Source organism: Drosophila willistoni, assembly GCF_018902025.1.
Source record: "Drosophila willistoni isolate 14030-0811.24 chromosome 2R unlocalized genomic scaffold, UCI_dwil_1.1 Seg167, whole genome shotgun sequence".
Taxonomy (NCBI): domain Eukaryota; kingdom Metazoa; phylum Arthropoda; class Insecta; order Diptera; family Drosophilidae; genus Drosophila; species Drosophila willistoni.
This window is the reverse complement of record NW_025814050.1, coordinates 19,358,510-19,379,537: the sequence shown is the minus strand read 5'-3', so window position 1 is coordinate 19,379,537 and position 21,028 is coordinate 19,358,510. Positions and strand designations below refer to the sequence as shown.

Sequence of the window (21,028 nt, the reverse complement as noted above, 5' to 3'; positions counted from 1 at the left end):
ACTTTCGTCTAGAGAAAGAGAAAGAGAGCCAGAAAGTGACAGTGTTAGACAGAGAGGGGGAACAAACAGCAGCATCTATGAGACTTGACAAAGGTCAAACAAGGTCATGGCCGTGTTATGTATTACGAAATATCTAAAAAAGAAAAAAAAAGTTAGAACTGGACGCAGTTAAATTTCTTAATTATTTCTGCCTTTATTTTATTTTTTTATGATTTTTATTCACGCAGCTTTTTTTTTTTTGTTTTTGTATTATTTATTTAAATATTAATTATGAACGTTTCTGGCTTAGTTTTCATTTTTCTTCTTCGTTCTGCTTTTGTGTGTGTGTGTGTTTTTATTGTTATTATTTTACTAATGGTTAGGAAACACGCAAAAGTAAAAGCAAAACAAACACAAAAAAAAAACCAAGAATTATGTATTTTTGTTCTGCCATTTCTTCTTCTTCTTCTTGTTCTCCTTGTTGCGGTTGGGCTTGACATTATTCATATTGAAGCCATCTCCAAGTTCCATCAACCAAGTTAACCATTTGGGTCAAGTGTAAATATAAATATCAAGTTTTTTTCTTCTTCTTGTTGTTTATTTGCGGAGGTTGTTGGCCGCACGCGAATAGGTAAATATTTAAGTAGAATATGTTCACAAAAGATTACAAAATCAAGGCCCATTCTAGGATACAAATAGGAACACTCTATAGTTATAGATGACCTTGAATGGCGATTGAAAGAATCTTAAGCACAGTTAATCCCTTCGTTTCCCTCCTCCACTTGCCCACATCTCACTTTAATCTTGATTGACTCATTTTCTTTGCTCTACTCCATCAAGTTTTGTGGAATAGTTTGTCAGATTTTTGTTTTATGGACTATTTACCAACTGATTCATTACACAGTTCATTATATTTTAGAGCCCATGCTGACAGTTATTATCTCACATAATTGTTTTTCTTTCCCTACCCTCCCCCTGCTTTGTTCCACCAATCCATGTGAAAATTGAGACACATATTTCCTCAGAAACACACACACACCCACACATGTGCAGGGGCACAACACTTGTCATATTGCAAATTCATTGTAATATCTATTTCGATTTTAGGATACCAGGAATAATGAGCAGAACAGTAGCAGAGGAGAAGTTTATCTAGTTCAGTACGAAACTAATTAAAAGGAAAATATGTAGTCGAAACGAGAACTGTCTAAACCAGAGCACACAAATGCTTTTGTCTTTCATCATAATCAACTGTCGTTTACTTCTTTTTCTCATTCTCCCATGTAGAAGGCAGTCAGTCAGGCAGTCGGGCACTCACGCATAAAGCGAGTCCAAACAAACAATCAATCAAATTGTGCGTAGTACCCATCAATCAATCAAATTGCCAAAAGTCATAACAAAATGGCGTCTTCAACGTTTACTGGTTTTTGTCTTTTACAAAAACATTGAGAGAAATCGTAGAGATTAACAATGATATATTCTTGATTCGATATTCCATTCAATATTCACTTTATAAGAAGATTATTCAAATTATATTCAACGCTTGTATTTATATTGGATTTTAAATTGTTTCTGTCTTAAGTCATCGATTGAGTCGATGATCGTTTGACTTGGTAAGCAGAAAATTTAAAATATCGATAAATTGAATGCTCAAATCAAAAACAAAAAAGCTTATTTAATAAGCTATAAGAATGATTACTCTTTTGAATCATAAAAAAACTAATGAATGAATTTTAGTAACAGAATGAATGATGAGTAACAACAATCTTATTACTCATAAACTCAAAACTTTCAGAGAAAGTTGGCTATTCATAAGCCACTGAATGAATATATAGACTGAATTAGTCGAGTCCTATAGTATTCTGACTGTTCACAATTAGTTGAGTCTTGAAACGTCACCAAATGAATTTAATTCAAAGGAACTAAGAATTCGAAAACAAAACAAGTGAATTATTCAAAAATTCAGATGAATCTGACTATTTATTGTGGGTTATCGAATCAGACATACCCGAATGAATGAAATCAAACGACCTAATCGTTCCAAAACCCAGACGGCTATAACTTTTAATAATAAGTTAATTTATACGTCACACCATAAATGTAATCGAAGAAGATTCGACTATTTACAGTAAGTTAACTATTCATACGTCACCGAATAAATGTAGTTATATAACTGAATAAGAAGATGGTAAATATTTACTTAAGCTACTCGAGATTTCAGTGTTGAAAAGTGAAAAAATCGGCTAAAGCTAGATTTCAGTGTTGGCAAATGCTATTTTTTATTTGGCGCGTTGTCTGACCGCCCTGGCAGCTAAATATTTTACTCTAAATTATAAAATTAAGGAATATTCCGCTCCTCTGGCAGCCGAATATTGTATTCTGAACTATATTTGTTCTCTAAAATCAAGAAATAATGTAAACTCAACAATATTTTCGATTGTTGAGAATAGTGCGAACACAAGTTTCAAAAAGCGCGTATTCGAGTATCCGATATTTGGCATCTGGCAACGCTATCTCAAAATTTGACAGCTTCTTTTAGCCGGAAGCTTTTAGCTATAATCCCGCTAAAAACATGATTTTTCTTTTGTTAATTGCACAAAAACTACATAATAAATCGCCAAGGCGCACCTGAGGTCGTGCTCGTGGAATTTTCCTCTTTTGTTTGATACCAAATTTATGTATTTTAAACGCGTTTTGGGCCCGAGTAGCTATAGTAGATATTTACCGCCTACTTGAATCTAAATTAACATTTTTGTCCTGCTTGTTGTTCTCCTTTACCATTTTCCTTGTAATATTCTCACAGGAAGGATAGGAACTTCTATCCGAACACCATTCACAACAAATTGAGTGATTTTTGTAAGGGTTTTCGTTTGAATTGATTACATTCCATTCCTTTCAATGCTAAAGGAATTTGCTTCTAAGGAAAGAGTAAGAAATCGATTACTTAACGTCAGCACTTGTATTTATTGATTCCGTTTCCAGTCCCAATCACTCAACTAACGATCTCCAGCTTCGTTTTGAATACATTTCTCTATTTAATAGAGCGGATTTTGTTTAGAGACAACCGAGAGCAAACCACATTGATAGATCCCACAGATCCCATCTAATCGAGTTTAGCCCAATATTTAGATGGACTTTGTCTTCTATATATGTATATAAATAATTTCAAAACCAAATTCCAATATATATATACTATGACAGTGATTTCATATTTATTACTTATGACATAAATTAAATAATAAAAGCTAAGTTTATAGAATATATTACAAAATAAACAGATCTTATATGCATTAAGCTACAACTGCTGCAGTTTTCTTTTACATTTCAACAAATACAAAATAAAAGGAAAAGATCTCATCGATAGATAATTTTAACTTATTTTTCTTACTTCAATTGAAATTTTTGTTGTTTTTTTTTGCAGTGTACTTACATTCAAATGATTTGTTGCTGTTGTTGTTGATGATTAATATTAATGATGAGATGGGTTTTGTGATGATAAATCCAATTTAATTAGAGTTATAGATGCGGAATATATATATAGCAATATATATATATATATGCCCAGCTAGACAAAAGTAGTTGTTGTTGTAGTTTTAGCAGAATAGTAGTTGTAGTTGCAGTTGCAGTTGTTGTTGTAAGTTGTAGACATATAGACGAGACGACGACTAAAAGACGACGACGACGACGACAACGACGACGACGACGGTGACGATTTCGACTTCAACTTTGATTTTGGATTCATTGAAATTGTTTTTCTTTTTCGTTTTTCTTGTATTTGAAATTGTATTTTGTATTTGGACAACAAGTGTATGTATGTGTGTTAGTGTGTATGTGTGTGTGTGTGTGGGTTTTGTTCTATTAGAATTCAGCAAACTCCTTGGCGCATTTTTCAGTGCTGGAAATTCGCAGCGCCTCCTCCTCATAGTCATCGAAATTGCTTGTATCGCCGGGACCTTTACACCTCGGTATGAACGGGGCTTCGATTTTCTTCTGGAAGATCGCAATCCAATCGGTTGAGGCGAACCATTTTTGATTTTTAATATCATTAACGCCCGCCTTTAGATTGCCATAGCGTTTAGTTAAATCCACCTGCAGTAGATTACGCAATAGATCCTTCAAATCGGAACCAAAATGCGAGGGGAAACGTACTTTGCCAGAGACAATTTTCTCATAGATCTGTATGGGCTGATCGGCAAAGAAGGGCGGATAACCGGCTGCCATTTCATAGACCAAGACGCCGAGGGCCCACCAATCGACGGCTTTGTTATAGCCCTTCGATAATATAATTTCGGGTGCCAAATACTCTGGGGTGCCGCACAAGGTCCAAGTGCGTCCCTTGACACGTTTGGCAAAACCAAAATCGGTGACCTTGAGATAACCCTGCGAATCGATTAGCAAATTCTCGGGCTTCAAATCTCGATAGATTAAATCCAAATAATGCAAATACTCAAACGCCAGGACAATTTGTGCCGCATAGAAACGGGAATGGGGCTCCGAGAAGCGACCGACTTTACGCAAATGTGAGAACATCTCACCGCCTGGCACATACTCGAGGACCATATACAAATTGGAGTTATCCTTGAAATGATAGCGTAACGATACCAAAAATGGAAATTGTATGGCCTGCAGAATACGTTTCTCGTTCAACGTATGCTCCACCTGCTTCAGCTTGACAACCTTCTGCTTATCGAGTATCTTCATGGCATAATAGTCTTTTGTTGGCTTATGCTGGACGATCATGACACGGCCAAAGGACCCGGTGCCCAGTGTCTTGATGCGTTCGAAATCATCGAGGGCAGCGGTATTGGTCGGATTGCGACGCCATTTATCCTCGAATTCCTCTTTGGCCTGCTCAAGGAACTCCTTGACAGTCTCGGCGGCATCGACTTTCTTATTGGATGTTGTTGCGTTATTACCCATTTTCGATATGGTACCGGTTAGCGAGGATAAACGAAATGTGGCTGTGGCCGATACTTGAGCTTGCTGCTGCTGCTGGTCTTCGTGGTCCTTGGAACTAGAGGAAGTTCCAGAAGCTGTTGTCTCTAATGGAGTATCTGCCGTTGTCTTTTTTTGTTGCTGTTGTTGTTGTTGGCCGGAACTGGTACCAGCGGCTCCGGCGGTGGTCGTCTGCTGCTGCTGCTGCTCCAGACCTCCTCCTCCACCCCCACCAGCACCTCCTTCGTCACCCTCGCCCTCGCCCTCGTAACTGGTCGACTGTTGCTGCAGCTGCTGTTGTCCTCCGGTTGACGAAGAACTATGATGAGATTTTTTCTTTTTAAGAAATTGCAATATGGATTTAGCTATTTTGCCGAAGTTATCAAAAACGGTTGGGATTAGGAAATTTTAGACGAACGCACTGCGGCGGTTAGCAGCACGTTTTTATTTTTGGTCTGAATATTATTTTCGTATCTTTTGTCTTTAGATCAATTTCTTGTTAATTGATGCGTGTGTATGTGTGTGTGTGTGTGTATGTGTATGTATGGGCTGTGTGTGTGTGTATTTAATGATTAGCTTTTGCTTGCGCTCTTGCTTGGTTAACACTTTGTTTCTTAAACTAGTTTTACACTTTATGCTTAGACTAACATTTGGTTTAACACTTTTTTGTTGTTGTTGTTGTTGTTGTATATGCCTTTAATTTTAATTTTTTACACATAAACTTTATTAATATATATATATAAATATTAAATCTCGTGAATCTGCAAAGAGAATTGAAGAAGAAGAAGAAGAAAAAAACATAGAAATATTAGCTTGTTAATTGAATTTTCAGCAAATTACTAATACTAAATGTCAATGCTAAGAAGACAGACAACAATTTGCTCAATTCTTAATGCCATAGCAACTTGAAACGTTACTATATTTAGGGGATATCATTTGGATTAAAATATTAGTGATAATCAAAATTAGAGCCCTAACAAAATTAATCAATTCTTATTTTTAATTAAATTAAACAAATTTGTTTGGATAAATAAACCATTATTTGCAATTTGTTTCTATGGAAAATTCTTTAAACTTAATGGGAGAAAAAATTGTCTGCAAATGTTTAAATAGTTTTTATAATTAAATATATGATAAGTTGAAATAATTGATAAGTTACATACAGATGACATTACTCAAAATTCATTCTAAAATTAAAACGTTTGGTGTTTATCAAAATCATAAATTCCATATAATTTTATCTAAAGTCTTAAAAAAAAAATAAATAAACATTGGGGCTAATTTTATATAGGTTGACGTTCAAAAAAGTCACTTTTGAAACTCGTTGGAATGTTAATAATTCAATTAAATAACTAAATGTTTTATCAACCAGGGCGATTGACCAACAAGTTTTCCTACTATCATACAGGGAATTTGAAAAATTAAGGTTGGAGTAAAATATTTTAAAATTGACCAAAAATGGTCATTCCCGTTTTAAATATTTTTTGACTTCGTAAAATATTATTAGTTACTCTTAAAAATAACTTTTTGGATAACTTTAATAAAAGTAAATTTAATCTTTAACAATTTCTATCTACGAAAATCTTCAAAAAGTAGAAGTACGCTTGAAACAAAAAAAATTCAAATTAATTTATTAAAGTTAATTTTTCATACTAATAATCTACAACAAAAAAAAAAACGAACAGATATTCTAATCAAACAGAGAAAGGTAATATATAAATCCCACTATCCCAAAGACTTGAATAATTATCTAAACTAATTGTTGAAATTCAGATTTTGAAACTTCAGTAGTGTGCTTTCAAGTTTAGTTACCGACTAAACCTGTACCCTGTTATAAAGTGCTTAAGTGTTAGAGAAGAGCCGTCGATTAATTAAATAAATTCCTTGGCCAGCCGTTAGTTTACTTACTTACTTACTTTTAATTTGCGACTCGGACTCTTTCGCTTTCCTTTAGATTTTCTTGAATTCTTCTTGCCCTTCGTTTTGTTTAAGCGATTCATCGTAAGATGAAATAAAACTAAGAATTGAGTCTTTGCCATTATGACAATATATATTTGGAGTACTGAAGGTATAAATTAGTTCGATCCCTTTTGAATGAATAGATCTGGCTATTTGAAATGAACAGGGAGTAATTTTGATAATTTTAGAGAGGATTGTTAATTGTTTGCTGCCAAATATATTTCAAGAATGACGATTTTTAGTTTAATTTTGGAACGAACTAATTTGTACTCTTAATGCGGAAAACTGTTAATTTTTTTTTAGAAGTAGTCTTAGAAACACATTTCGCATAGCCTTCTTATCAATTATATCTAATGGCTCTGATTTATATAAATCAAGTAAAATTTAATCAATTGCCATTTTAAGTCTAATACTAAAATGTCTATTATCAGACCTGATTTTGAACAGATTTTAAAAATACATGCAACTAAACAAGAAAAACTTCAACTTTCAGAGCTTAAAAAGATTTCAAAATAGGAGAATTTTTCGAATTATCTTATGTTTAAATAAATGGCTTATAGTATAAAGCTATAATATCCTGGATGAAGTTGAGTTTGTTTCCCTATCTTGGTCTAGAGATGGCAAACAAAAATAAAGTAAGTCATCTCGCCGACTTTGGCATACCATGTACCAAATGAAAAAATATTTCAAATTTCGAAAACGAAATGAATGTCTGTTAAATTGTTTTTAAACGCCTCATAGCATATGCTGTCTCGCTCACTCTACAAACACAGGAGCACACTAGCGCCGCCACTCTCAGTGGAGACCTACTAAATCTACAATTCTGTTGTTCTCGAGTTCGAACCCCGACGTAGGTCGAGTTTCCCCCTGATGAAGCAATACTAAAAAGTAGTTCCGTCGGGGATAAAGGAAACGATTGTGGATAACGAATAATTTTTTTTTTTTTTTTTTTTTTTTTTAGCGCCGCCACTGTCATACGGTCAACTTCGGTCTCATGGACCGCCTAGTAAAACACGTTAATGCGTAATACCACTAAAACTTGGTAGGTTGGAAGAAATAAATAAGAATGATTGGCCTGCCGAATTAGATTACGATAGTCAAGTATGGATGCGTAAGTGGGCGTGGCAAAATTTAAGCGCCTCTATTGAGTCAGTATACATACCAAATTTGATGTCTTTAGCTTTTATAGTTTTTAAGAAAAACAGTTTTATGTAAATTCTGGGCGCGTAAGGGGCGTGGTCCAAATCGAAGTTAACTGTATATGTTTACATACTTCACGAGTCTACATACCATACTTGGTGGCTCTAGCTCTTATAGTCTCCGAGATATAGTCGTTCATACGGACGGACGGACAGATGGACAATCATTTTGACGACTTTAATATACAATTTCACCCTATGGGTGCATGGTATAAAAAATACAAGTTATATGGTATATAAAACAATTGGACTGGTATCTACTACTAAATAATTATGTATCATTTGTTAATTTATTTGCTAACTTATTCAAATATCACAAAGATTTAAATTTAATTCAGGTTAGAGGCCATTTAATATCCCTTTAAAATTCCCTATATTGAAAACAATAAAAACATTAACTGCAAAATGGAATGCAATCTAGAACACCCCAAAATAAAATACAAAAAAATTAATAAAAACAAAACAGGTTCCCCGACCTGAATCAATACGAAATAAATTTTTCAAGATCGTTGCCAGATCGTTTTTAAATACACATATTAAGCGAAAAAAAAGAAATGAACATGTCATGCAAAAGCAAAAACAATTTTTTCCAGCCTACAAAAATGTAATTTGAATTAATTAATTGTTAAAAACAAGAAACAACACAAGGCAAATCCAAGCGCCAATTTATTTAGTTGATAAAATTCATAGGGTCGTTGGTGGGAGAGGGAGGGGTGGTCTGGCGGTGCGTCGATCGTGTCAAGTGTCAAACAGCTGATGACTGAGATAATACGGCTGACTCGCTCACACACACGCAACGGCTTAAGGGGGCCGCAGCTCACACACACACACATACACTCTCACACAGTCACACTCACACGCAGTTGTTGCTTCTACATACAGTTTAAAATTTTCTTTTCTGCCTTTTAAAATTAAGAAAATTTCTAATTATCAGACATTTTTCTTTTTGCTCATTTACTAAATTAATTCTTTTTGTTATTTTGTTTTACTTTTCCTTGCCTTTGCACTTTTTACTTTGCCATTACTTTCTGTATGCGTGTGTGTTTGTGAGTCTGTGTGTTTTATACACATTTTCTTTATTTAAAATTCTTCTTTTTGTATAATGAATTTTTTGCTAAACTTTTGTTTTATTGCACATTGTGCTAAATATTATAACAATTTACTTTTTATTTAACGCACACGCATACACCCGCATTCACACACACACACACACAGACAGATTGAATAATCGATTTTTTCTACACATTCATTTCCTCTTTTTTTTTCTTTTCTTTTTGCGTTTTTCTGCCTTTGCTTTGACTTTGCGCATTTACCTTTTATTTTTGTATTTATTTGTGGCCAATTTTACAAACACATTTGCATTAAAATTTCCACTTTTGTATTCCTTGCTAATTTATTAATTATATCTTTTGTTGTGTTTTGTATGTTTATTCGCTAGAATTAAAATACCCGTTATATCCGCCGACCGACAATTCTCTTTCTTTCGATTTTGTTTAAAAAATTTTATTGTTGCGCACCATCCACGATATCGTAAAAAACAATTTGTATTTGTTTTGCTTTTTCTTCGTTCTCTCTCTTTTGCTTACACACACTTCACAATTCGAGATATTAATTAATTAAATAATTAATTTTTTATTTTCTTATATTTTCTCCCACGGCAAAAAACGACACGTCCGCGCGCACAACTTGAATTCGCAGCCGACTTGAAAATAAAAACAACAAAAAAAAATTACAAACACCCGCACAACGCAACTCTGCTACAACCCTGCCTCGAACGAGCTCGATGCAACTTCTGCGACAACCCTGCCTTTGAACGAGTTTGATGCAACTTGTGGAATTTTAGTCGGCGGGGGTGAACATCGGGTGAAAGGAGGCTACCATCGAGCAAAGGAGTCGAACATCAGAGTCAAACTCGAACTTTCGCCACGGCTCTTTTCAAATTGAGCCAAATTGATTTATTTCGCTCAGTCAAAATGAATTTGCCCAGCCATAATGAATTCGCCCAGTCAAAATGAATTCGCTCACCGAATTTAAATTCGCTCAGCACATCTGTTTGACTCCACACGTGCAATTTTCGTTTGTTTATATATATTAAAAAATGGTAAATAATAAGTTGCAATTACCTGCATAATATATTCTTGCACACATTTAATTTCTTAATTTATTTTGTTTCTAGGGAAAACAAAAAAAGACCCAGAAGATTAAGAAGCAAAGAAATGCTCAACTCAAGCGCCTGCTGAAACCTACAGATTCCCGCATTAAGGAGCAAAAACGACAGAAACGCAAGAAGGAAGCGGATCCCCATGCAATCAAACTCCATGAAGCCACCCAGCAAAGCTCAGCTTTGTTCTTTCAATACAACACACAACTAGGACCTCCATATCACATAGTTCTCGACACAAATTTCATCAACTTTAGCATTAAAAATAAGCTCGATATTGTTCAGGGAATGATGGATTGTCTCTATGCCAAGTGCATACCCTACATATCCGATTGTGTGCGTGCTGAGCTCGAAAAACTGGGCAACAAATACAAATTGGCGTTGCGTATCATATCCGATCCTCGATTCGAACGATTACCCTGTCTACATAAGGGCACCTATGCGGATGATTGCATTATAGAGCGGGTGCGTCAACACAAGTGCTATATTGTAGCCACAAACGATAAGGATCTTAAGAATCGCATACGAAAGATACCCGGAGTGCCAATTATGTACGTGGCGGCCCACAAATATGCCATCGAGCGAATGCCGGAGGCGTACGGGGTTAAGGCGTAGTTCTAAATAGTGTAGTTTTCATAAACAAATAAATGTACATGCTTTATATATGGTAAATAACAATCAAAATGATTGGCGTATTCTTTATGAACAACCTTTTTCCTTTTTGGTTGTCTTAAGAATGTCCACTTTGACTGGCAATTGATTGCTTTCGTGCTCCTTTTGTTTATCCAAATAGGCATGCAATTGCCGTCGACCATTAATGTACCACAATGTCTCGGGATAGGATTGGGGCAGAACCTCTGGCACCTCCTTTTCAGCTTCGTAGATGAGATAAAAGGCATTTGTCTGCTCTTCCTCAAATGTATTGGCATCCAGTACATTGGCAATGGTCATCAATTGAATATACTTGCCAAATGTATAGACAACATAGCTGGATAATTTTAGAAAGCTATTCACCCGTACCGGACGCAAAAACAATACATCCGAAAAGTATTTAATCAAAGGACTGCTACTAGTATAAATGCTAGCCGTGATGAAGGAAACTTCAATTGCATTGCGCATTATGTAGCCACCAAAGATGTTGTTCTGACTATTCAGATTCTCGGGAAATAAATGCAAAATTGTATTCTGAAAACTTGTTGACATCCATCGACTATTTGGTGGCAATGGTCGTTCATATATATCCAGATCATCATCAGGTTTGGTCCGAGTGAATATATTATACATGATGGCCTCCTCTTGTTTAGTTGGTGGCACCTCAAAGATGGAACGCTTTCGCTTGCTGTGCCGAACGTTTCTTCGTTCTGTGGCTAATTTCAAACAGAGTTCTTCCTGCTCATCTGCCGGATTCAAAGGATTCACTGGAGCAGGACCTGTATTGGTAGCATTGCGAGCCACCATAATAAATATGGCTTTTGCTATGGTAAGTTCATTCTGTTGCAAATACATTGTTATCTCCATTGAACTCTTGCCCGTCCAGGAGACATGACCGCAGAGCTTAAGATCAACATTGCCCATATGATTGCAATGCAAAAATTCAACGCTATCCACCCTCAAAGTGACAAAGGTGTAAGGCAAGGGAATGCTTTTGGGTAAATTGGGCACTTTAACGTGCCGGTGGGATATCCAAACTGCAGTGAACCTCATTTAAAACGAATGCTACACATATAGGAACACAAGCGATGCCCTTACCCGCAAATATATCCAGCTCCTCCATCATTCGGCCCATGCGTACTCTACCCAAATGATTCACATAACGTTCACGTATCCTTCCATCTGATCCTAATGGCAACAGAGCCGTTGTATATGAATCCTTCATAGATCGAATGGGCAAATCTTCACGTTTCGGTTGATATTTCAGTAAACCACTTCGACATTTGGGAATACTATTATAGCGCGATTCCCATCCAATCTGTTGCCGTATTTTCTCCGCAACTGTCAAAACATTATGAAAATTTGTAATAGAAAGATATTTATCTTACCTTCAGACATGGTTCCGGAACTATAGCCTGAATAAAAATCCAGACTGTCACAAGGATCTGAAACACGACATCTTAAGCAATTAGCCTGATGATGCAGATAACGCAGTAGATGCCATTTACAATGTTTTTCGGGTAAACGTAAAGAAATGTTAAACATTGAAAACAATTTTATTTTCTCAATTTGCGTTAGCTAAATTTTGACATAAATTTAATATTAAGCTAATTTAAATATTACAAGTTTTCATTATGTCTAGTTTAATAATTGTTTGTTTTTAATATTTTGAAAGAAAATTAAATGAACATAAACGGCACCAATTACCGTTACCTACGCTATAATTAAATATCGATAAATGTTATCGGAGTGAAACCATGGAAATCGTTCATGGCAATTGTTCTCCACGTGCGAAATGCGTTAGGAAATTTCTTACAGTTGTTTGTTTTGCTTTAAACTGGTGGTTTTTATTTTGATTTTGTTGATCCTTTGAAGCCAAGATGCACTTGCCGCAACAAAGACCACACCACGACATTGCAGCTTTATTCGCTAATGCCCGGAGTCAAGCTACGGAACCATTTCTACGGGTTAGTGCACCGATGGTGCGATACAGTAAATTCGAATTCAGGAAATTGCTCCGCCAGAATGGTGTTCAATTGTGCTTTACCCCCATGATGATATCGGAATCTATTAACAACAGCGAAAAGGCCAGACAAAATGAGTTTAGCACGGATCAGGATGATCAGCCGCTTGTAGCACAATTCGCGGCCAAGGATGCATCGGAGTTTGTGACCTCAGCGCAATTGATTTATCCTTATGTAGACGGCATTGATTTGAACTGTGGTTGCCCGCAGTCCTGGGCTATGGCCAAAGGCTATGGTTGTGGTCTATTGCGTCAGCCAGAGCAGGTGAAGGACATCGTGCGAGAGGTGCGACGAGTATTGCCCACGGATTTCAGTGTCTCTGTGAAGATGCGTCTATTGGGTGGCAGCCAGGAGACTTCCCTAGAGCGTACTATTGATCTGGCCCGCCAATTGGAGCACACTGGCGTTACATTCCTAACACTTCACGGTCGTACTCCTGCCCAGAAGCACTCCAAGGACACTCTAAATATCCCTGCCATGAACGAAGTACAAAAATCACTGCAAATCCCTTTAATAGTTAATGGCAATGTGGAAAGCTGGGAGGACGCCATCGAATTGCAGTCTCAAACTGGAGCAGCTGGTGTCATGGCTGCTCGTGGCCTACTAGCGAATCCGGCACTCTTCAATAGCAATTACCCCGAGGCCAAAGTAACGCCCTTGTCATGTGTACAACAATGGCTGGACATTGCTTGTGCCGCCGGTGATAATTTGCATTTTCAGTGTTTCCATCATCATCTCACATTTATGTGGAGTAGCCAAATGAAGCGCAAACTTCGTGTCCAATTCAATGGTCTAGATACAAAGCCACAGGTTATGGCCTTTCTTGATGAAAACTATCAAATTCGACCCAGTGTCAATACGGATCAATCGATTAGCTATACAAATTGCACCTACACACATTTCACGCCACCCAAACATGCCAGGCATATTGCGGCCGAAACGGCAGCTCTGGAGGCTACATGGAATTCCCAAAGCGATGGCAAATTTTTCACTGAATTTAAAACTCAATCTACAGCCGAAACCGATGAAGGCTTAGAGCTAGATGGCCTCTTTGGTAGTGAAGAAGACTGATTGAAAGATTTTGTTTCAACGTATTGAAATAATTTGTAAATAATTGTACAAAAAAATATATTGTTAAGTTAAACGTTTGGCAATTGCTAGTAAAGATTATTTAAAGTAATTCCCTTGATTTTTACAATTTTAAAACGTTTTTAATTTCTGTATTATAATAAGGATTCTAACAAAATTTTTAATTGTCCTTGGGCCATCTATTCTATAGCAGACCTATTTAATTTTAAATTTTTATGTACATTGCTAACACTCAAAAGTTTATTGTATAAGCCTAATTGCCAATTTGGGGATTGAAACCAATTTCAATAAATCGCGAACTCCATAAGTTTAATTCAATTGGGTCAAGTGAGAGTATCAAATTTGGATGACGCAAGCTTGTGAGAATCTAGAAAGAAATCGAGGAATAAGAATATTTATATGCAATTCGTTTACACACTCACATTATGTGGATGATTTTCCAATCCTGTATTATGGAGATGCATTCGGAGTGGCGTTCGTCGATTATCCAGAACTTGGTCCAAGCGCAAAGAACTTATTTTAACAAATTCTTCATCTAATTTCGTGTTGGATAAACTGAGAATATTCAGAGTTGGGCAATTGGTCACCATATCCCAGAATTGTCTTGCAAATGGTAAAGATCTCATCTTCATTAAATGCAATTCCTCTAAATGGGGCAAACAATTGAAAATTTTGTACAAAATTTCAGTATCAATATCATCGTCATGGAGGACTAATCTACGTAGATTAGTCATCCGCATAATTTCATTTGTCGCCCGATCGCTATTCCAAAGAGCATCATTAAACATTAGGGAGTGAACCTTCAATGGGTGCTGCTGGGCCACCACTTTAAAAAGATGCTCGTAATAGTCACGCGTGTAGAATGTTAGTTTTCTCAAATGCGGTAATCGTAGTAAATTGGTTAATACATCGCCCAGCAGATGATGATCATCGATAAGAACCTCTTGGAGGGTTTGACATTTAGTAGCGGGTAACAAGCCATCGCCAAAATTGACATTGTAACCATAGTAAAGTATTGATAGCTTTTCTAATTTTAGGCTACTAAAGATTTCGTCAAATGTCATTGGATCCAAATCTTCGCACCAAATTAGATGCAGTTCCTTCAATTTGTTCAATCTCCATAAATGCCTGCCCGTTGTGCTGCTGTGTAGAGTTAACTTTGTCAGATTTGGAAAGAGTTCCACAAGCATAAGCGTTTCTTCATCCGCCTGCTCTTCATTGTAGTTAATCTCGATGTCGAGGACAGTTAATTTGGGAAAACTATAACTCCCCATTGACCTAAGCAACTCCTGGGTGCCACCTTTTAGCTGAAGTTCCTGCAATGATCCGCAAGAACGTGCCATAAACTCGTCAAATTGCTCTGAAATAAAGCCATTGCATGTATTCAGATAAACGCATTTGGTTTCCATACAATACTTACCTTCATTTAGCTTAAATTTTTCTAATACGTCATGGGTGATTTTTGCCGATCTTATGCTAGCCCAGTTGTTGGTCACAACGTCATTGAATATCGGCGAGACTTGTGCCAGGGAAATTTGATCTCCCAGCGATACATATTTCAGAATGACAAGCCAGCAATCGTCGTTAAGTGGGTATGAATTGCACATTAGAAATAAATTCAAAATAGATTTTAGAATAATGTAAATAACAACAAAAGACAGCTGGTATTCAAAAAATACAGTAATGTGTGATATATCGATAGGCTTCTATGTTCGATTTGTTATCGACGTTATCGGAGCAAAGTTATCGAAGTCGTCGGAACAGAAAAAATACCAAAATAGTGGGGGAAAAACATTGAAAAGGGAGAAAGAAAAACAAAACGCAAAAATATTTGTTAATTTAATTAAAGGATTACTTTGCAAGAGTAATTTTCGCAGCTATTACTCTTTTCTAAGCATCTTACGCATTAGTCATAGTGCCTTAATCTAGTTTTAGCTTTAGAGTTAATAAGGGTCATCAAGGTGTCAAGGTTGCAACTGTCTGTCCTGTCTCTGTCTGCTGGTGAGTAATAACAAATATATGCATACGTATATGCTAAATAGCAATAAACAAATCTTAATGTGTTATAATGAGAGCCCCTTGAACTGTATGTGGTCATCAGTTGAATTGCCGGTTAAAAAATAAAACCTTGAATCCAGGAAAGAGTTCCCCCTGTTTTCTACCCAAAACTAACGGTAACTGATAGTGTAATGTTTTAATGGCCCACTGTTGCCGCAAGCTTTATATCATATTTTACTCTTACTAAAAACTTTAATTCTAGAATGCATTTCCATGCCCCGCCCAAGTTCATTGCAGCGACTTATCATATGACTCCTATAACTGCAGTCGTTCCCATTTTTTTATTATTATCACTTGCGTTCCGGTTCCAAGATTCAAAGAACAAAGGCTTGAGCACATACAACTGCATATATGTATATTATATATTTGCTTAGTCTAATATAAAGAATTCAGTCATCATACGAACAAAGAAAATATTGAAAACTCGATATCTATACTTAAATGCATTTGTGTTTATGTAGGATATCTGATAAGTTTGTATTTGATTAAACATACTGAGGCCCCGTTTAGTATTTTAGTTAGTTAGGCTTATCTTTGTTGATTTGCTAATAATAATAATATAAATACATACATAAATATCTCTTGCTTAACATACGCTAATCACATCAATACGTGTTTAGTCGTATCTTATCCACCTAATAAAAATAGGAATTCTTGACATAAAGACAGCCATGGAAAGTGTGAGGAATTAAAGACGATTATCCTCTGAACCTAAGCAAAAGACACACCCAATTTATTGAACATTAAGTTATAACTTTTTAATGTTCAAACTTCAGTTTAATGCCGGTTATGTAGTCTCATTATCTTGGCCACTGTTTTTTAAAGGTTTACTAAACAAACCAGATTAGGTTTCATTGATAAACAAATTTTTTGTACTTTGTTAATCTCGAGTATTGTACGTTCTATGAACGGGAGGGATACTTAAGTACTCGGAAACGTCAATAATGTCACTTCAGTTTCTCTTTGACTACGGAAGTGTACGGTCGGTTGTACTTTCTGCGTTTCTATTAATATTGACATCCATAATTGAAACGATTTTGTAAGTGAAGATTATGAAATCACTTCGAAACTATTAGATCAATCGATCAATCAGCTCAAAACTTAAATTAATCAAAATAACTACTTTAAAAGAGATTAAAATATTTGGAAAATGGATTACAATTTCTTATGGGATATATATTAAATTTGTATAAATAAAGTGGGAAATAAGCATTGTGATTAGAAGTCTCAATTGTGATGAAATTCAGGACTATTGTCGTTTTTGAATCATTTTAAAACGTAAAATTTTTTGCTTCGTCGATTTTAAACTAAAAAATCATTTTTGAAGTGAAAATTTGAGTGTAAAGACGATTTTTAGCCGAATTAGGCAGTCAAATTGATTTGAAAACTAAGCTTTCCAATTGAAAATCCGTAAAGAACAATCGGATTATTCAGTCTTACGAGAAATAGTTTAAAATGTTGGTAGAATAGTGGACAGTGACAAAATAACATTAAAAACCTTCTTAGTTCATATGAACTTAAACATTTTTCATAGTTTTTGTTTCAAAAATGTTTGCTTCAAATAGAAAATATATGATATTCAAGTTTGATATGATAGTTTCAAGTGTTGGCACTTGAGAATTTGCACTCTTATAAATAAAGTACAAAAATAAAACTCTAATCTCACTTTGAGGTTTTTTTCTTTCATTTTGGCTGCCTGTCATTTGGGTTGCGACGGACGTACATCATTGAAACTCATTCGAAATTCAAAACGACAAGAAATTATTGATGATTATCGTCAAGTTAAGTAGCCCCCAGGTTAGCTCGATAAGACACCTGATTATTAGCGTAACAATAAAACGAAAAAAACAAGAAATTCCAAAGATTAGAAACACATGGATTAACGAAAAAAACTTCAATTTTATTGATTTTCCAGATGCAACGTAGACCAGCCGTAACTCCGTAGGTTTTTGTTGTATTTAAAGAAACTTTCTGAGGACAAGAGGCTTGAGACAAAAGAACATCATGTGCTGTAAATGTTGCGGAGAAACTCAACGTAAAGTTTGGGTATTTGGCCTGGGAGCACTTTTTGCAGTGCTTGGCGTTCTCACTGTGGTCTTTTGGCCCGGTCTGGCCGATTCACTGGTTGAGGATGTAAGTCTAATCGACAAAGTGTATAAGATATATTGATTTATTTTCTATATTCTCTGCAGGGTCTGAAACTTAAGCCCGGCACTGATACCTATGACAGTTGGCTGGAGGCTCCCATACCCATATATCTATCATTCTATATGTTCAATTGGACAAATCCAGAGGATATACGTGATCATGATATAAAACCGAATTTTGTGGAAATGGGTCCATATGTTTTCCTTGAGAAGCATAAAAAGGAGAATTTCACATTTTTCGAAAACAATACGGTGGCATATTATGAGCGGCGTACTTGGTGGTTTGATACGGAACGTTCCAATGGCACATTAGATGATCTGGTCACGGCGGCACATGTTATCACTGCCACAGTGGCCGATGAAATGCGTCATAATCGTAAATTCTTTAAGAAAATTATTAACTTCATGTTAAATCATGAGGGCGGAGAATTGTATACAACAAAACCAGTGGGCGAATGGATATTCGATGGCTACCAGGATAATTTAACGGATTTCTTGAATCTGTTCAATACCACAGCAATTGATATACCTTATACGAGATTCGGTTGGCTGGCTGATCGCAATGGTTCCTTGGAATATGACGGCCTCTTCACCATTCATACGGGCACCGATGACATTGCCAACTTGGGTCGTCTTACCCATTGGAATGGCAAAAACGAGACGGGTTTCTATGATTTGCCATGCGGTATTGTTAATGGCACCACCGGCGATTTATTTGCACCGAAAATGAATGTCAAGGAGGAGATCACTGTCTTTGCCACAGATGCCTGTCGCTTTATGAATCTACGTCCCCAGGGAACCTACGAAGCAAATGGTTTGACAGCCACACGTTGGGTAGGCACTGATGAAACGTTGGATTCTGGCGAAAATTATCCCAATCAAGCCTGTTTTTGTGATCCCCGCCTGGAGGAGTGTCCCAAAACGGGAGTCGTTGAGTGCAAAGCTTGTCGCGACAAGGCTCCCATTTATTCCTCATTTCCGCATTTCTACTTGGCTGATGAGTCGTATCAGAATGCGGTTAGCGGCTTGAATCCTGATAAGTCTAAACACGAATTCGTCTTGGCCATTGAACCGACAACAGGAGTGCCAATTCAAGTGCATGGACGTATTCAGATTAACATGATGCTCGAACCTGATGATGATTATGAGTAAGTTGTGTACTATTCTTTTTTGAATTACCCTTAATACCTATACTATTTGTTCTCTATTGTAGCATCTATCGCGGTGTCCAGAAGGTATTGATGCCCATGTTTTGGTTTGATCAGTATGCTGAACTTACTCCCGAATTGGCTTCCAGAGCAAAGGTATGTATAGAAACTAAATATTCTTTAAATCAGATTTTAATATTACCTGTTTCATCTTTCAGCTGGCCATCAATCTATCAAGTTATGGCGTAATCTTTGGCTACAGTCTCTTAGCTTTTGGCAGCATTTTCCTGGTAACAGGCGTGGCTTTAACTGTTACCAAACGTTGGGTACGACGACCTGCAGAAGATGAGGACATGCTGGCCACAAATTAGACACAACTTAACTAAACTAGCTAATCATTTATCATTTTCATTTTAACCAAAGTGTGCCACTAGTTCAAACGATTTGTACTTGTTCTCTCACTAATTGTCATTGTTGAATTATTAATTGTTAATTGTTTCATCTCAACGTTGAGTTATGTTAGTTAAGTCTTATACAATGGAACTATCTTCGTACATTCATTATGCATTTTTTGTGATAATTAAAGTGCAATTTATACATCTATTATATACTCTAAAAAAATATGTTACTTAAATCTGGTAGTTGTTCTCGTAATACCCTGTAAATCATTCCATAGAAATGCCAAAACATTAAGCACTAACAGACAGCTTTTCGTTTGGTCTAATACAAACGCCTAGAATTGAGATTATAAAGCGTTAGAGCCATTAAATGTCTTACCATAAACTTAAAATTGAGTTTAGTTTTCGAAAAAAAATGATTCATCTCTCATTTAAAATATCTATTATATCAAGCCAATAATTGACCCTTGGATCTGATCAAACCGAAAGTCATAAGAATTATTTTTTTTTATATATATATTTTATAGTTTTAGCGTTTTATTTGTTTTTAACTTTTACGTACAATTTTTTTACTCGAAGACTTTTATTTTTTGTTTTTATTTTAAATATGTTTCCTTTACTTATCGTATACACAAATGCTTGCAATTTAAATTGTTTTTGTTGTAAATTTATAAATTAAAATTATATGTTTATTTAATATATGTATATAGATATATATATATATATATATATATATATGTATTGTGTAATATATATGGCAAAAAATTTTTTTTTTACATTTTCTCAATAAATCACAAAAAAACAAAAAAAAATACCCAAAAATTTAACAAAATTTAGCCATAGACTTTTAAAACCGAGAAAAATCTACGCAAATTTATATAGTCATTGATTTTTTTTGGGTTTTCTTTTCTTTTCTTGTGATTTATGCATAAAATAAAAAATTTAAAAGTGAAAATAGTGAAGAAATAAAAAAAAAAAATAAACACCAAATTATTTTTGCACTCACTCACAGAAGGTGAAGAAAAAAAAACAATAAGAAATAGTAAATGATAAAAAATAAAATAAAAAAAAAATATAGATTAATAAACAATTTATAACTCGCTAAATTCAGAATACGGTGGGTGCTGAGGGGGGCGGAGCGGATTAGGGGCAAGCCTAGGCAAAACAAATGCACTCTTGAAATTCTTTAGTTTCACTTCATTAGGAGATTAATGTATTCGCATGGATTTCGATGGAATATATGGATATATATATATATTCGATGGGTATGCATAGTGGTT

At 35.5% G+C, this 21,028-nt stretch overlaps 6 protein-coding genes and 1 long non-coding RNA gene across 8 annotated transcripts in view; 3 read left to right on the top strand and 4 right to left on the bottom strand.

Annotated features, from left to right (window-relative positions):
- LOC124460291 overlaps positions 1-7,518 on the bottom strand; it is a 28,362-nt gene extending 20,844 nt beyond the window's left edge. Inside the window, exon 1 of one of the 2 annotated variants that reach the window (XR_006954221.1) lies at positions 6,823-7,518. This is a non-coding gene — a long non-coding RNA (uncharacterized LOC124460291). The remainder of the gene's footprint in view (positions 1-6,822) is intronic. The other variant, XR_006954222.1, reaches the window with a different exon arrangement.
- LOC6642862 (cAMP-dependent protein kinase catalytic subunit 1) lies at positions 3,156-5,616 on the bottom strand. Its single transcript, XM_002065423.4, has one exon. The coding sequence runs from the start codon at positions 4,897-4,899 to the stop codon at positions 3,838-3,840; it is 1,062 nt and encodes a 353-aa protein (XP_002065459.2). The 5' UTR covers positions 4,900-5,616; the 3' UTR covers positions 3,156-3,837.
- A 2,578-nt stretch (positions 7,519-10,096) lies between the features above and the next one.
- Positions 10,097-10,917, top strand: LOC6642861 (rRNA-processing protein FCF1 homolog). Its single transcript, XM_002065422.4, has 2 exons — positions 10,097-10,173; positions 10,249-10,917. The coding sequence occupies exons 1-2, from the start codon at positions 10,171-10,173 to the stop codon at positions 10,846-10,848; spliced, it is 603 nt and encodes a 200-aa protein (XP_002065458.2). The 5' UTR covers positions 10,097-10,170; the 3' UTR covers positions 10,849-10,917.
- Positions 10,861-12,560, bottom strand: LOC6642388 (acyl-coenzyme A thioesterase 9, mitochondrial). Its single transcript, XM_023175739.2, has 3 exons — positions 12,273-12,560; positions 11,983-12,225; positions 10,861-11,921 (listed from the first exon to the last, which is right to left on the bottom strand). The coding sequence occupies exons 1-3, from the start codon at positions 12,427-12,429 to the stop codon at positions 10,933-10,935; spliced, it is 1,389 nt and encodes a 462-aa protein (XP_023031507.1). The 5' UTR covers positions 12,430-12,560; the 3' UTR covers positions 10,861-10,932.
- Positions 12,561-12,673: 113 nt separating this feature from the next.
- LOC6642387 (tRNA-dihydrouridine(20a/20b) synthase [NAD(P)+]-like) lies at positions 12,674-14,088 on the top strand. The gene has a single exon (XM_002065420.4). It carries the CDS (start codon positions 12,765-12,767, stop codon positions 13,977-13,979), a length of 1,215 nt encoding a protein of 404 aa, XP_002065456.1. The 5' UTR covers positions 12,674-12,764; the 3' UTR covers positions 13,980-14,088.
- Positions 14,089-14,093: 5 nt separating this feature from the next.
- Positions 14,094-15,670, bottom strand: LOC6642386. Its single transcript, XM_002065419.4, has 3 exons — positions 15,418-15,670; positions 14,420-15,357; positions 14,094-14,364 (listed from the first exon to the last, which is right to left on the bottom strand). The coding sequence occupies exons 1-3, from the start codon at positions 15,602-15,604 to the stop codon at positions 14,251-14,253; spliced, it is 1,239 nt and encodes a 412-aa protein (XP_002065455.1). The 5' UTR covers positions 15,605-15,670; the 3' UTR covers positions 14,094-14,250.
- Positions 15,671-15,823: 153 nt separating this feature from the next.
- LOC6642385 (protein croquemort) lies at positions 15,824-20,258 on the top strand. Its single transcript, XM_002065418.4, has 5 exons — positions 15,824-15,998; positions 17,971-18,188; positions 18,248-19,350; positions 19,416-19,506; positions 19,569-20,258. Exons 2-5 carry the CDS (start codon positions 18,060-18,062, stop codon positions 19,719-19,721), a joined length of 1,476 nt encoding a protein of 491 aa, XP_002065454.1. The 5' UTR covers positions 15,824-15,998; positions 17,971-18,059; the 3' UTR covers positions 19,722-20,258.
- The last annotated feature ends 770 nt before the right edge of the window (positions 20,259-21,028 follow it).